The following is a 15,469-nucleotide window of genomic DNA, read 5'->3' on the forward strand; positions in this document are numbered from 1 at the left end:
CCAGGGGTACAAAGCCTGCTGCAGAAAGCTACCTCAGTTCTATTTACATCAGGAGGTCTTAAACAACTGCAGTAAATCTCTTTCAGGACAAGGCCTACCAGTCCCTAATGGTACATTGCCAGCACAAGGAAGCTGGGAATCATTTGTGCATCCTTAATACCTCTTCCAAGCACTTCTGCAGTATTTTTCTGACACCCCCAAACATTTACTTTCAGATGAATGGCATACACAAGTCCAAACTCATTGAGCCAATATGCAGTGTACCCATCACATTTATTTTTTCAGCTTATGAAACGTGGCAAAAAGAACAGGACTGCCAGTAAAATAGGAAGAATGAAGATCCAACTAAGGATCAAAAAGAACCTGGCTACAGAATTCAACTTCTACATCTTGAAATTATAATGGAAGGTCATAACGTGAATCATGCCATCCTTTTGAAAATGGCTTCTCTTGCAAATGGAAACTCTCGAGGCCTATCCAAAGTTTCTTGGCTTCACTAATGACATAAACCATCTCCTCACCCGGCACCGCACGAGCTGCTCTACACTTCAGTTACCCAATAATGTGACAGGACAAAGAAGGACTTCCCCACATCTCCGTAATGGTGACAGGACAAGCCACAAGCAGTTAAGATACCACAGTACATGAGTGATGATGAGGAGCAGACTTTCCCCTTCCCCCAAAACTTTTCTGCTGAAACCAACTCTCAGAACAGTATCTGGGCTCTCCATTTCACGTATCGCCCCTGGGTGTTTATCTTCTACTTGATTTTACATTAGTGCAATTATTCATAATTACTGTAAATAATTCAAATGCAATTATAGTAATTGCACGATTCCAAAGTATAATATATAGCAAGGGAATACATACCATGAGAATAGCAATTAATCACCAAGAGTTCACAAAAAAATCCCTTCTGGTGCTGAAACCCAAATCTACGTTTCCACATGAGCACAAAAGGCCAAAGTTATGTTTACTACATGACCATGGGCCTGCTTCCTTTTTCCTTTGGAGTCTTCAATGCAACTACACCCTTTCTGACAAGTGTTATTTACGAACCATCTGTCTTTCTTACTGCCAGTAATCTTGCTCATTTTCATCTGAGCTAGAGAGCTGTCATCTGGTCCTACCTCAATTCAGTCTGTCTGCAATTATTTGTGTAACGCCTTCATCGTACAGGCAATTGATCAAGCATTATGCAAACACAGACTGGGTCTATTTATATTGAATAAACTCAGTTCAACTTTGTTGAAATGCTTTCTGATAGTCCCTTTCTTTTGTCTGTAAAGAATGGAAAAGCTTTTCCAGCTGCATTTCAGCAACGCTTACAGGTACGCCCATATGTGCGTGCACATGTGCTGGGCTGGGGGGAGAAAGAGAGGTTGCCCACGCGCGTCAAAAAGAGCAGACCATCACTGCTCGACAGGAAGCTCAGAAAAGAGGAACTGATTATGCCTAAGTTTAAAAAAACATCTCCCACACAATCAGCTTGGAGAAAAGCTACAGAGAAAAATCCTCATCCCAAGACAATGCGGATAGTTTCTCAGATGTGAGTGGGAAGCTGATGGAGGAGTTGGATTTGCAATCCCTCTGGGGCTGGCTGTGAGCCATACAGAAGACCACAGAGCCAGCTGTGGCCTGCGGGTTGCCTGCTAGAAACGGCACCTCCTCTCTCTTACTTTTTTTTTTTTTTTTTTTAAATTGTTGAGAAATTCCAAGTTTGAGATCGAAGCACTCCTAAAATAATGTGTTCTTTGTCAAGGACAAAATGAGCTGGACTGAAGGACTGTTCAAAGCGCCGTGCGGAGAGGCAAAGCTGTAAATCCTTTAGAAGGATCTGTGTTCAGCTTTGGGTGGGCATGGCTCCTCTATCAAACAACCCAAACAGCTCCAGAAACCCCAGTCTTGTTCAGAGCAGTGGTAGAGACGCTTGCCAAGCTGCACCTCCTAAGTGCAGCATTTCCTCTCCTATTTCTCAGCATCCCTGCAGGACAGGGAACTGCACAACTGCATTTTTTTCTACTACGACTTACGGTTTGATTTCCTTTCAGTACATTTCTGAGTCAATTAGGCAAAGGTCTACCCTGCTTTTCCCTTCCCAGATTTGGGCACAGAGCGGGAGAAACTCAGGCATATGGCTCGTTTTCTGCAGAGACAGCATTTTACATTTCCTGTTTGCTTTACTCCTGGGTCTTTGCATCCCCTCTCATTTTGTTCCAGAGTTCCAAGTTTGCCCTCAGCAGGAGTGCCAGGCTGGAAGCTCAGTAAAGCAGCAGCAGCTATACTGAAGTTCACAAGATCTCTACCACCACCGACCACCAGAACTGCAGGATGCATGAAATGTATTGGAAGAAAACAGACACCATTTCTAGAGTGCAAAACAACAATTAAAAAAAAATAAAAATCTTCATCTGGCTTCTATTTTGTTTTGTTCAACTCTTGAAATTTTTCTCCCACCTACTCAGTTCTGTTTTTCTAATAACGGGAAGATGGGCAGGGTATGTGCATGAAGATTGCCAGATAAGAGATTCTCAAATCAAGGGAATAAAGTTCTTTCTTTTTTTTTTTTTTTTTTTTGGTAAGCGAAAGCTTTGTGCTTGGATTTAGCAAGAAAATGAAATCTGTTTCAGTTCACATGTGGAGGTGATCACTATAAACTCTTTCTTTATAGACTAAAAGCTGCATTTTCATCAAGATTGGGTACTAAAACATAATCCGCAATTAATTTCACTAGATCAAAATCAAAATGGCTTATTTTCTCTTTCCTGTGAGTTTTTGCTGGGCAGCCATATAAGCAATAAATATTCTGGAGAGACCTAACTGAACATTAGTATTCCTGTTAAAATTAAAAGGATTTAGTGGAGACTTAGGATCTTTTATTCAGTTTACAAAACCTACAATTTTTGCTGAACTTAACAGAGTGCGTAGTCTAATTAAACAGGCACTTCATCAATACTTTGAATTTTGTTCCCTCTTTCCACTTTCCTATTATGCAGAGATAAAGTGAATATGGATGATACTTTAAAGTCATCACAAGCAGAACGAGGTGGCATACACTCTTTTGGCAGAGATGAAGGTTGGAAATTTGATGGCTCAAACTGCAGCACTTTAACACACGAAGTTCGTTTGGGACGGACTCCATGATGTAGGAGTCAAGGTCCCACTGGAGAGCACTGTGACAGGAAAGCAAAGTTATGAAACGTGGCAGCTAAATTTCTTGAAAAGACAAGTATGTTTTCAAAGGTCTGCTCTTGGTGCAGACAGATCCCAAACACAAGGTGGAACTTAATAAGTAAACACACAAGGAGACACAGCAATAGTTCTCTGGGGCAAGATTTCATTTATTTGAGAGCTGGGAAGCAGATTCTCAGGCCTGGTTAAGTTACGGAGATTTCAACCAAGTTTTAAATAGGCTACACTCTTTTAAGGGATGAATGCTATGGTTTTTAGCAAAAACAGTAGTGGGGTGAATTAATTCTTGCTTTATATTTTGAAGAGTTTGAAAATTACTTGCTCTTTTGTCACCCCAAAAGAATCTTATCAAACAACTTCCACAAATAATTCTTGGAAACTCTTAAGGTCGACAGTGTTTTGAACAGGAAACACTAATAACTCATATGTTCAGATGACTCACACCAGGTTTTACTGTTTCTATTTCTGCTGGCTAAGTCAGTTCCTAAATATTGTGCTCTGAGTATGTCTTGACTAAAAGCAAACATTCTGTAATATTAATTTAGAATGAATTACTTCTGCAGTCTGCCCTGCCATAAAGCTCATTCACCAAAATAACCACAGAAAGTGAGTCATGAAAGAGACAGAAAATAAATTTAATTGGGGAGAATATTAGCATGAAGCTATTTAATAATTTAATAATTGTACTTAAGATGTAAAGACAGAAATAAATAACCTTGGCATACAGGAGAACAAAATACATAATTTCAACAAGTGGAAAAATATTTCAAAACATTTGTCCTAAGCCAATAAAAAGCCCCAGCAACTGTAATTTTGGATGACCGAGATTTGCAAAGTTGATCTTAAAGTTCACGTTTAAGTCTTTCAAAGACCAAAATGAGAAGCACATCACTCTTCAGCTGAACCATCTCTATATTCATCAACTCAACATGACTGATCATCAATCTGAAGTTAGATGCAGCAACATTTTGATACTCCTGCATTCATTGTAAATCAATAAATAAAACAGAGTTGGATAGCCCTGGATCAAACGAGAGCTATCACTCATTAATATCAGACACCCTTTTCACTGGGACCACCCTAACTTTCAACCATATGATTCAATAAGTATGCCATGTGGAACTGAAGATAGCTAGAGCTCATTTGGTTACGTGGATGTCTTGTTCCATGTGTTTCTGATGGTCTGTATTCCCTGAGGGCTCAGCAAAGTGAGATGAAGGCATATATCGAAGATGGAAAGACTGAGAATTAAGATGATGCTAGTAAAAAATAAAAAAAAATAAAATAAAAGGACCAGGGAATGGGACTGAAGTCAGATGTTGAAATGGAAATGTCTGCGGGGGCGACTAAGATGGTTTTAAGCCCTTTAGGGAAAAAGAGATAAGTAAACAGAGTTCCACAGGTAATTACTGTGATACAGGGAAACTGAAACAAGTTGGAATGGAATCAGAATAGGCAGAACCTAAAACAAAACAAGACAACAACGGCAAAAAGAACAACCCACAGTGTCTTGCTCTGTAGCAGCTGACTCAGCTGGACACCTCAGTCTGAGAGAACCCTTTGTTCAGGCAGTCCTCTCCAAGCTGGTAATTTCACAAGCACACACTGCAGGGAACCTGTTCTGCCTGGCACTGTGGCAATCTCAGGCAGAGCCAGAAGGCAAGAGAGCACCCAGCAGCTAGACTTCCACCTCCACAGCCCTTCGGTGACCCAGACGCTGCACACTAACTGAACGTTGCATTAATTAAAATAAAAAGCAATGCCTCTCAAACATCTCAGAAGCACTGTCATACATACTAAGTGATTCAAAGAAAGTAAGGATAAGAGGAAAGAGTATCCTGGCCATGACATTTTATGAAGTCAGAGGATACAGTAGGAAAACGCCAATTAGATCATCTACTCTATACTCTGTAAGCAAAAGGCATAGTCCTCAGAAAACGTTTCAGGCATTAAAGAGACGTTATTTTACAGTTAAGACTTTGGGAACAAACATGACTTCTGGAGATTAAAAAAAAAAAAAAAAAAAAATCATCGACTAAACAGCTTAACCAGAAAGTTGTAAGAAAAATAAACAGAAAAGTAAAAAACCTCAGAGCACACAGCCTTCAACAAGAGCATTTTCTAAGAAAAATAAAAGCAGAAGAGCAAAAGACTTTTCAGCTGTATTAGCAAGAGAACAAAGTAAAGAAAAAACTAGGGTTGCTAGTACAGTGAGAACAGAGTCTAAAAACAGCCTTGCTATGCCTCCAAAATGAAACAAATATTTATTCTGACCATTCTCAAAACAGGCAATTTATGATAATCATGGGATCAAAAGCAGAATAGATGATGGAAATGAGAGTATGGAAATGACCAAGCTTGAGGTAGTAGCCAAATGCTAATGTGCTCAAATCAAGCTCTGCTGTGCTACATAGCAAATTATTAATTAAACTGAAGATGATGGGAATCCACTTGAAAAGCAAAAGAAAAGTGCCAGGTGAGGAATATGGTATGTACTTGCAGAAGAACAAAGGCGTGTAAAGAAACCATGAATATGATGAAACTAGAAATTGGGAAAGAAGAGGGTTCAAGAAGAAACTAACAAAAACAAAAAGGTTCTGGCACAACCTTTGCAGAACTGATGGGAGCCAGGGAAAGAATTATTTTTAAGACAAGAGCTGAAGAAGGAAGGCATGCCATTGTTTACAAATCCAGTCAACTGAATTGATCCAGTCCCAAACCCTGTATATTCCTAGAGGTCTTCCTATTGCTGCAGAAAGACTCTGGAGGAGATGAGAACTGTTGCTGTTTTTGGAGGGCACCAAGCTAAAAGACAGAGGGAGCAGCTCAAGCACATCAGCAACACGCTTTTGTTCCACGTTTACTAGTGGTAACTAGGCAGAAAGTTAATATAAGGCAGCTAAAAAGTCTGTGCTGCTAGCATTTACAGAGCTGGATATCTGTGGAAGATATCCCATACTGCTCACCAAGGTACACCATTTACAGATGAGCATTTTAAGGCAAGAAAGGCCTCGGATAATTATCGCATCGCACTGCCTGCCTCACAATGACATTGATTGGCCCGACTGGAACATCACAAAACTCTCCACAACTCTTCCAGAAAAAAAAAAGATGAGATCTGCCTTTTGGAAGAACACCTACTCTTGGCTGAAAAGCCTATCACAGAGCTGATGCTGCCACAGACCTTGAACAGCAACATCTAATAAAGCCTTGGCCAGCAATTGGCTGTCATCCCACATCACTTAATCCCTTTTACTCCACACTGGCAACAATGGCAGTGTGGCCCCAAAAAGGGCTGTTTCCCTCCTTCCCCCTTTTCCTCTTTCCTAACCTCCCTGAAGCAACTTTACAACCTTACCTTGTTTCCATGTCCACCTGACAGTGCCGAAGCACAGCAGAACTGTGACAAACACACACCACCTCCGCTAAGGGTAAAAGAGGGGGCACCAAGAAGCTTTGTGTGCAGAGAGAAGGGCCCCGAGCTGCCTGGGAAGGAAAGCAAGCGGCTATGTGCAAGGAACGTTACAGTGAGGTAAAGCAGGGCCCACAGAAATAAAGGAACTAAGAGAAGCTGCTTCCTTTTCCTCCAGTTGCCTGAAACTTCTCCTCCCCTGAAATAAAACTTCTGGCCACCTTGTTCCTCGCATCAGGAACAGAGCCAGAAAAAGATGTGTATTTTCTAGAAATAATTTTTCTCTTGTTGACATTGTCTATGCTTTGTTAGGCATGGAACTACCAACTCTGTTACCGTGAGCAAGGGCTCCAATACTCAGTTTCTTTGGCTGCAAAATCTACCCCACAAACGTGGTCTCCCACAGGGCTGTTAGTGCCATGACCCTCCCCTGCAAGAAAGCACTTACCTGTGGGAAGTCCTTTCCCCCTCAGCCTCTCCCGAATAGCCTGGCTCCTGTCTGGCTGCAATTTTTTATCTCCATTGCAAGCAAGATGATCCATCTGCAAAAGAGGCAATGACGCCTAGTTATGTACTGAAAGAACTGACATCAACATTAAACTAGCACCCATTAAATAACGCACAACACAAGTTAGCATTGAAGATTAAAGTTCAAGTTCAGAGTACAGGCTCAAATGTTTCAAAAGAAAAAATGGTTTCACCACGAGACCATGCCCTGTAATACTGACATCTGAATACTCAAGGCAGGATTTTTAGCACACAACTGGTTGACTTTTTTGCAGTAAGTATGAATTAAGTTCACAACTGTGAACTCACAGTTCTTAGTCCTGATTTTTAGCTTTTTTTTTTTTTTTTTTAAACACCACTTCCCCAAAGAAGTGATGTTACATACACAATCATTCACTTAAAAAAAAAAAAAAAAAAAGCAAGCTTATTCGCTGTAACAAAGACTTCTCATTGAGGTGTTTTGATATGGTGGCAATCAGCCCAGCCTAGACAGTGGCTTAGCTGGGAGGTGGGATGGAGATATCAAAGAGCTTTATCCATCACAGTTACTGTGCAACTCAACATGGAACAGGTTCAATGAGTCCTACGCTGTATTGCCCTTTACAGAGGATATTAACATCAAGTGAAAAGATGCAAGAGGATCTCTCACTGTGCTTCACATATCACCCAAGGACCTATTACAGAGCTCAGGCTCCTCCAGCCTTTGAAAAGCCCAGGCAAGATCAGAGGCACACAAGTTTACTCTGGTTCTGAAAAAAAAAAACAGCTTTGTGTGCTTTTCTTATTAAACTGAACTTCAAGGACACATACAGAGTTAAAATGTTAAAACCAGCATGGAGGGCTAACTAAGGCGCAGAAAAACCCAGAAGCACAGCTATGCTGCTGTTGTTCTGTCAACACATGGCTCTACTCAACTATTTTGTTCTTGTTCTGCTGCAAAGCCTCGACTCAGATTAAGACATACTTCTGCCAGAAGAAAATCAGAATATTAGCAAAGCTTCAACACTGGATAACGTCCAGCAGTCCTGCTCCTTGGTCATTGGCACAGTATGGGAACCCAGCAGCTAGATTCAGCACGTGCAGTTAGGACCATTACTGCTGTCCTCAGCTGGCCAGGTCAGTCAGTTTGTCATGCTAACCGTGGAGACCCTTTGTAAGCCTGGTGACAAGGACAAGATGAGCAGAAAAGCAGAAAATTTGCTAAGCAAAAAGGGCTATTAAGATTCTGAAAATGAATGACTCAGTTCTCCACGCTGGCTGTTTCTATAGCTCATGGCCTGATTCAAGATTTAGATCTTCGCTTTAGTATTCACTTAGTGATTAAGGCCTTGTAGGCCTTCATTTCACTGAATCACAAGCCAGATCCTCTTGGCAGCTGCACAGGAGTTTGGACATCGCAGTGAGGAGCACTTGACTGACAGACAGCCTCACACATTTGACAAATCTGGAACTCCGACTCAGTGCTGCTTCTGGAGCCCTGTCACAGACAGCTTCTGCTGACCTTTGGACAAATACAGGGACCTGTCACATCATGCAAGAACTTCCAAACCGGATTTATAAAGAGCCTAAGTAACTATTAAATGATAAAACAAATTGTTAAATGAGAGTACTGTCAACTCAAATACTTTTCTTGTAACTACAGTGCTACATCTCCTGACACCCTTTTTTTTTTTTTTTTTTTTTTTTTTTTTACATTTGTGTAACCTCTACGAGATAGGAGTTTCAACAGTGTAGAACAGGATAAAACTCAAGATCACCACTGCATATCACTTTAGCAAAAACATACTCCTTGACATTTGTTAGAATTATAAAGAGAACACAAGGAAAAGGAAGTACTAACAAAAGAACAATCTTAACAATATTGACAACTTATGGCTTTCCTTCGAATTCAGAGCCTGGAGTCATTTGACTAATCTGTGGCTATGTTGTGATGGTTTAGGTGAAGGCAGAGGATGCCTGTCAGGAATAGTAACTCTGCAAGATGATTTCATGTAGCATGCTTCACTTCTTACATGAACTCAAGGCATTTGTCGTCATTAGACAATTAAGTCCTCCACAAAATCCTATCTATCCAGGAGCTGAGGAGAAGTGCAAGAGAACTGGCACACTAAGAAGTCCTTCTTCCAGTTAATCAGTGACTCTCCCAAAGTCAAGAATGTTTCTAAAAAAGAAACACCACACCCATCGTTTTTGCAGCATTTCAAGTAGGAATCTGTCTAATGTTTGCCCCCAGAATTCATGCTTTTTCCTACTTCTCTTCCAAAGAGGATAACCATTTCAGAAAACTATCTTCCTCAGCTACAGCAGCTGAAATCTTTATTCCAAGAAGAATTGTCGAGTGCACAAACTGTTACCAAGAGGAGAACAATTCTCTCCTCCTACAATTTCAGTTTTTCCCCTTTCAACAATCCCCCTTCTCACAACTGCAACATGATCAAACAATAGGAAGAATGACTGCACAATGACTCTGATTTAGCAGCTTAGCTCTCTTCCTGCTGATCTCCCTTAACCCTCAGACGCGTGTGAAGACTTACCCCAGACAGGCTTCCCAGAACCAGTCTGACTAACTGCTTCACGTATGAAAAAGAAGGGGCACAGTTGCTGTTCCGTATGTGGGCACTGCAGGCATCCAGAACAGTCCGTACGGATACACGGGCATAAATGACATCTTCACACATGCCGAGGAGGATGCTGTTGAGATGATCTCCGAGTTTGATAGGCTAATGACAAACAAAAATGGGAGGGAGGTGAGAATCAATTTTAATTGTCACCTGCAGCACACACATACAAACAAAAGACATTCAACGTAATAAAACGACTATTTATGAGGCTTATTGCCTACATCGAGTGAGTGCCAATGTGGAAGTCACCATCTAGGTGGTAAGAAGTTGCAGTTACAGTCACTGGACAATCAGCCAGGATCTAGATTTGGCTCCTACAACAGTATGGTCCATACAAGCTGCCTGATCTGTACCATCAGGACACCGCCACTTTCCTTTCTCAAGGGCTTAATTACCAGTGAAAAAGTTCTGCTTAAAGGTCTTTGCTGTTTTTAAACACTCTGACAAACTCTTTTTTCCTGTCTGAATTCCACACTTGGATTTTTTTTTGCTCCAGCTGGGTCAGCATTTCCAAAGCCCAGTGCCACCACCAAACATTATCAACAAAGATGTAAGGTCTCAAGCAGCAAAGCCACTGGTTAAAAACCAAAGCTTTGTCACTGCAGAACAATGCTCATATGGTGGGGAACAATCTAGGTTTGATTCTCCTCTCCCCAGCCAGTTAATCCAGCACACTGCCAGTAGAATACGACTCCACAGGGTGCGCAATGGTCAGAGATAACACCTGTTCTCAGGTGCCACCAGCACTTGAGGTCTCAGCTTCCCCTCTGTGCCACTGTCCCAACACGTGGGGTTATCTACAAAGCACAAGCTCTGTCGCGTGCTTTTTGACATAGAGCATTTTAAGACATTACTATCTTCCCACCTTTCCTGGGTTAGTGCTCCTGATTTTTTTTATTTTTTAAGTGGTGCCATAAATAACCCTTCTGGATCACCCTGGTATAACTAGCGTAGGCTTTTCCCACCTATTTTTTCAGCACTTCTCCCAAATCATACAAATCATTCTTGCAGTTCAACCAAATTCCCAGCAGAGAAGCAGCCCATCAACCAACAAATGCAGACAAATAAAATGAAGTGAAATTCCACACATACAAACTAACACTTAAACGCTATGCCATACACAGCCTGTCTTTTTGCCTCTACTACCTCCACAGAGCAGAGCACCAGAACATTTGATGAAAAATTCTGTACTTCTGCTCCCCCCTTTCTTTCCAGACATACCTCACTACACCATACTTAGGAAAAACAGTAAGAGAAAGCACTGTGAAAGCATTTCTTCCTGCTGCATTACTATAAAACTGTTGCTACAATCTAATACTGAGGGAAGGAACAAAAACATGGAAGAAAATTAATTCCTACCCACCTTCCATTGAGCACCTATCTCAAGCCATTCTCCTGCTACTGGCTCAATACTGCTCCCTTCATCCCTTACAAGGCAGGTGAGCAAAGAAGGGGGATAACCATCTAATAAAACAGTGCAGTTTGGGAGACAGACATGGTAGGCTACCAAGAAGTATCCCTATAACTGTCAGCATCAAATTTGTGACTTCTGCGTTCAGGCAGCTATTTCCAAAGCAGGAGGACTTAGAACCCAACTACTACTCTGGTACAGAAAATTTTAGAAACCAAGCACTTTAACTCCTACAGCCTTCCAAAACTTCCTTCCTTACCCTTAAACATAACGCCAATAAACAGGACTGAACCAAAACATGGAACAGAAATAGCTCAGCTCCCCGAGCTGCACAATGCTCTGTCAAATCCCTCGACACCAAGTCTCTCATTAAATGCTCCCTCTGTGCGTTTCACCTACTTTTCACCCTTTTAGATAGTGCCTTCAAACAGCTGAGCTAGGAGCAGGTGGGAGCACCCAGGCAGATGACGAATTAGGCATTCCAGACTCTTTCCACAACTAAGTGAAGGCGTTCTGCTGGGTGTGGGAGATAACCTCTTGAGCAATAACATTCAGCTCTAAGCAGTCTGCGACTGTGTCTGCAGCGGCTGACAAGTCAGTAGCAAGTCTACTCCCTCTTCCAAGCAATTCATACCCTTTTTCTTGGACATTGCGCAAGGCAAGTATTAGCACGTGCCAATTCCAGACTCACTGAAATTACAGCAGCAGAGATCACGAGTTGCTTTATTATGAGTAAATCAACGATGTTACTTAAATGTTTATTTTTATACATAAGCCTGAAACAAAAGTATTTTTCAGCAGCATCAACTGTTGTTTTTCTGCTTGTGACGCTACAGGATGGACTAACCCAGATATACCCACGTGGAAACGGACAGACATGTTCTATCTGCACCTTCTTTCTGCAAGGTGACAATAGTGGTACACACCACAAGGAAAAGCTCCAAGTAGAGCAAGGAAGCCACACTCTTCTGCGTCCCATGAGGACATCGTGTCATGTTAATTGATGTTGAAGTGGTCACACTATCAAGTCTGAGACCGTGATATTAAACAAAACCAAATTCAAACTTACTTGGCTTTGAGGTACTTCATGGTCAGCTCCCCAGAAGAGTGTCATACCAAGAGAATAAATATGCACCTATAATGAAACACAAGACATTTATCAACTCAGAACAGCACAGGAAATGCAAAGCACCTTCAAAGCAGAGCAGCTAACCTAGTGTCACTTTGCCTATATACTTTCTTGCCAGTTAAGCTCATCTGTATTTCAGATTTTTATTTTCTTTTGCCTGAGAGCTAGAGAAGTAAATCCTACTGCAACAAAAGGTACTGCATCTAATCAGTGCCTCTGGCCTCGCTGTTTAGGTCCACATGTTCATCTCCCAAGGAAGGCAGAAGCACACATATCTGTGTCAGCAGCCATGCAGGGGAACAGACTGCGTGGTGGTACCTAAAGCTCCTGAAACCTTTAGTCTGAAGGCAAGGCAGGCCTTAGTGGGACTCCATCAGCTGGGTGGTACTGTCAAGGAATTACTAGGACCGGGATCAAAGGAAAAAATATAACGAACACAAAAGCATTAATAAATAAAACAGCCACCTTAATCTGTCATTTGTATTTTAAGGCGCAAAGGCATTAATCATTACATTCATAATTAACAGTTAATATCAGCAGCAATGATATTAATATACATCTTGAACATATTAAATCCTTCAAGACATGGAATACAATCTTCAAATATTGCAGATTTCAGACTACAAATACACACTGTCCAAACAGGTCACTGTGAAAATAACAATACAGCTAAGGAACAGCAGTAAAAAAAAAACAAAAACAAAAAACGGTTTTTCTGGACTATGCAAGTAGCATACACTAGTGATGACTCTCTACCAGGTTATTAGTAATATTTGTGTAACTTCAAGCAAGCAGCTGATTAAATTATTGTGCAGACAATGAACAACAGTTACAGGGACAGTGATAAGTTAGGGATGATTCATTTAAGGCAACCTCTTTGCCAACTAAAAGCAAAACATCTTACTTAAGTCCTAGGTATATTGACAAGATCTGTCCAGGCTCTGGAACTTCATATACAGGTTTTTAAAAGTTCCACATAAATCACCTGGACAAAGGTAGTGGAGTGAACAGAACCAGTGTGATGCTCATTTTATTCCTTCCAAACTCAGTATGTAGAATTGTTAGAAATTACACATCTTATACTACCTTAAGGTTGGACATGAGAATTTCTCTCTGCACTGAAAAGTCTCTTAATGTACAAAACGTGTTCACAAAGACTCAGAGGGTGACGCCAAAATGTCTTCCTGTTTAGATCAGCCTGCTTGAAAGACATTATAATGTCTTTTATAACTACTACATGATAATGGCCTCACTAACATTACTGCGCTGTGCAGACTTTTAGCCAAAAAGACAAGCGTAATGTATGTTTACATTTCTCATGTAATAAGGAAACATTTGCTGTTTTATGTATTCAGAAGAGCAATACACTGCTTTGGGACAGGGTAAGGAAGTAATTACTAAATACACGTAGAAGTAACCTATTATTAAAAACTGCTCTCTTAAATTCAATGGGCTTTATTCAGACAACACTGGGAATGAACACACTCCAAGAAGCACTCCAACCTGAAGCTTCTGCCACTCAGATCACTTGGCTGGCCTTTACAGCACAGCCTGAGAGTCCCAGCAGGACAGAACGGCCTCCACCAGCATGCAGCAGCGATTCGGGATTCCTCACTGGCACACTTAAGTCCAGCTGGCAAACAAACGCTGAGGGTGGGAACAGGACCAGTTCATGCATTCAGATAAGCGTGCAAGAAGGTTGTGTAGGTAGAGGAAAACAGAGACATGGTGTTTTTGTGAGGAAGCCGGAGCAGAACCACAGAGGGGAAAGTGTCAGAAGGGAAAATGTCACCGTGGCTTTATTCTATTCTAAAACTAAGAATTGTTGTCATCCTCAGCAAAAACATTATAGCACAACCTATAAGACCTCAAAACAAGGACTATCACTACTATAACAGATGCTACCCTACTAGCCTATCTGAAACTAGCTTTCACAAAAATAATTTTAAAAAGTTTAATAGTCTCTGATGTGATACTCCACCATATTTCAAGTTTTAAATGAACTTGGAGGCTTCTTAAGTACAGCACTGTGTAGTTGCTTGCAAGCCACTTCTACATATGAGACAAAAATCTATCTGCTACATACCTACACACCCTTTTGGATTGTCAAGTAATGCCTGCATGCATTATATTCCGTAACTCTCTCCTATTTCATACAGTTTCTCTTCAGAACCAGATCCATAACGATATTGCTGCTAGACCGGTGTTTGGCATTTCCCCTAATGAATTTCCAACTGCTTACTATGGTCTGACAGGCTTAGCTTGGGACAGAAAATCAGGGTGTGGGGGTCAGGAAATCCCACACCAGCCCGTTTACAAGATTATGGCTGACATTTGTGCAGCATTACAAGTTCCTTACCCGAGACAATGCATGCATGACAAACTAGGCAAAGATCTCCTGAAAAAGTGTTGTAAAAACAAACAAACAAAAAAAAAAAAACCAACAACAAACAGGAATTTTGGTAATTTCAAATGATCAGTAAATAATAGGTGGTTCTGTACAGTACTAATGGGCACACAGACTGAAAACACTCATCTGTCTCTCCAGAAGAAGCAATCTTTGACTGAAGAACATCACATGCACCTCTTAAAAATTAAAGCATTTACCCAAAAATTTTTGGGTTCATCTTCATTTTGAAATACTTGTAATAATTTCCACAATATATAAATCAATGCCAAATTCAATTCCCAGATTCATCTCTTATTATAACTTCAAATGGTTTGCTAACTGCATTTCCAATTGGCTCGCAATTAGATCAGGCTTGGTTTGTATTCAATTTGACCGAGTGTCTTGAAAGAACCAAAAGGGTATTCACTGAGTGACTATCGTTTTGTCCAACAGTTATCACTGAATACTCTGTTCCATTCGGCCAGCAAGTGAAGTCATAGCTGAAGAGCTGAATGCGACTTTGTTGTTGGCTGACCAGAGGCCAGAAGAAATGAGGAAACAAGAAAGCCCAACTTGCAGACAGGGTCTGATTTCAGAACAAGAACCAAAAGAGGAAAACACCAAAGATTTCCACTAGATGAGTCTAGCAAACTATGCTGAGATGCAACAGAACAACAAAAAAGAGGTTTAAATGTGTTTCAAATTAAGTCAGCATGTGCAAAACAAGACCTAAGAAACATGAAGTCACAAAAAATTAACAGCGTAAGCTCCAGCACGCAGTATGTTGCTAATGTGAAGGAAAACAAGC

General features: G+C 41.0%; 1 protein-coding gene across 5 annotated transcripts in view; it reads right to left on the minus strand.

Annotated features, from left to right (window-relative positions):
- PTPN13 (protein tyrosine phosphatase non-receptor type 13) overlaps positions 1-15,469 on the minus strand; it is a 109,661-nt gene that overhangs the window by 60,918 nt on the left and 33,274 nt on the right. For all 5 annotated transcript variants that reach the window (XM_084518037.1, XM_084518038.1, XM_084518039.1 and 2 more), the window contains exons 4-6: positions 12,213-12,278; positions 9,646-9,831; positions 7,053-7,146 (exon numbers count right to left, since the gene is read on the minus strand). In XM_084518037.1, coding sequence (XP_084374163.1) covers positions 7,053-7,146; positions 9,646-9,831; positions 12,213-12,278 — 346 coding nt within the window. The remainder of the gene's footprint in view (positions 1-7,052; positions 7,147-9,645; positions 9,832-12,212; positions 12,279-15,469) is intronic.

This window comes from Aythya ferina, assembly GCF_964211825.1.
Source record: "Aythya ferina genome assembly, chromosome: 4".
NCBI classification, from domain to species: Eukaryota; Metazoa; Chordata; class Aves; order Anseriformes; family Anatidae; genus Aythya; species Aythya ferina.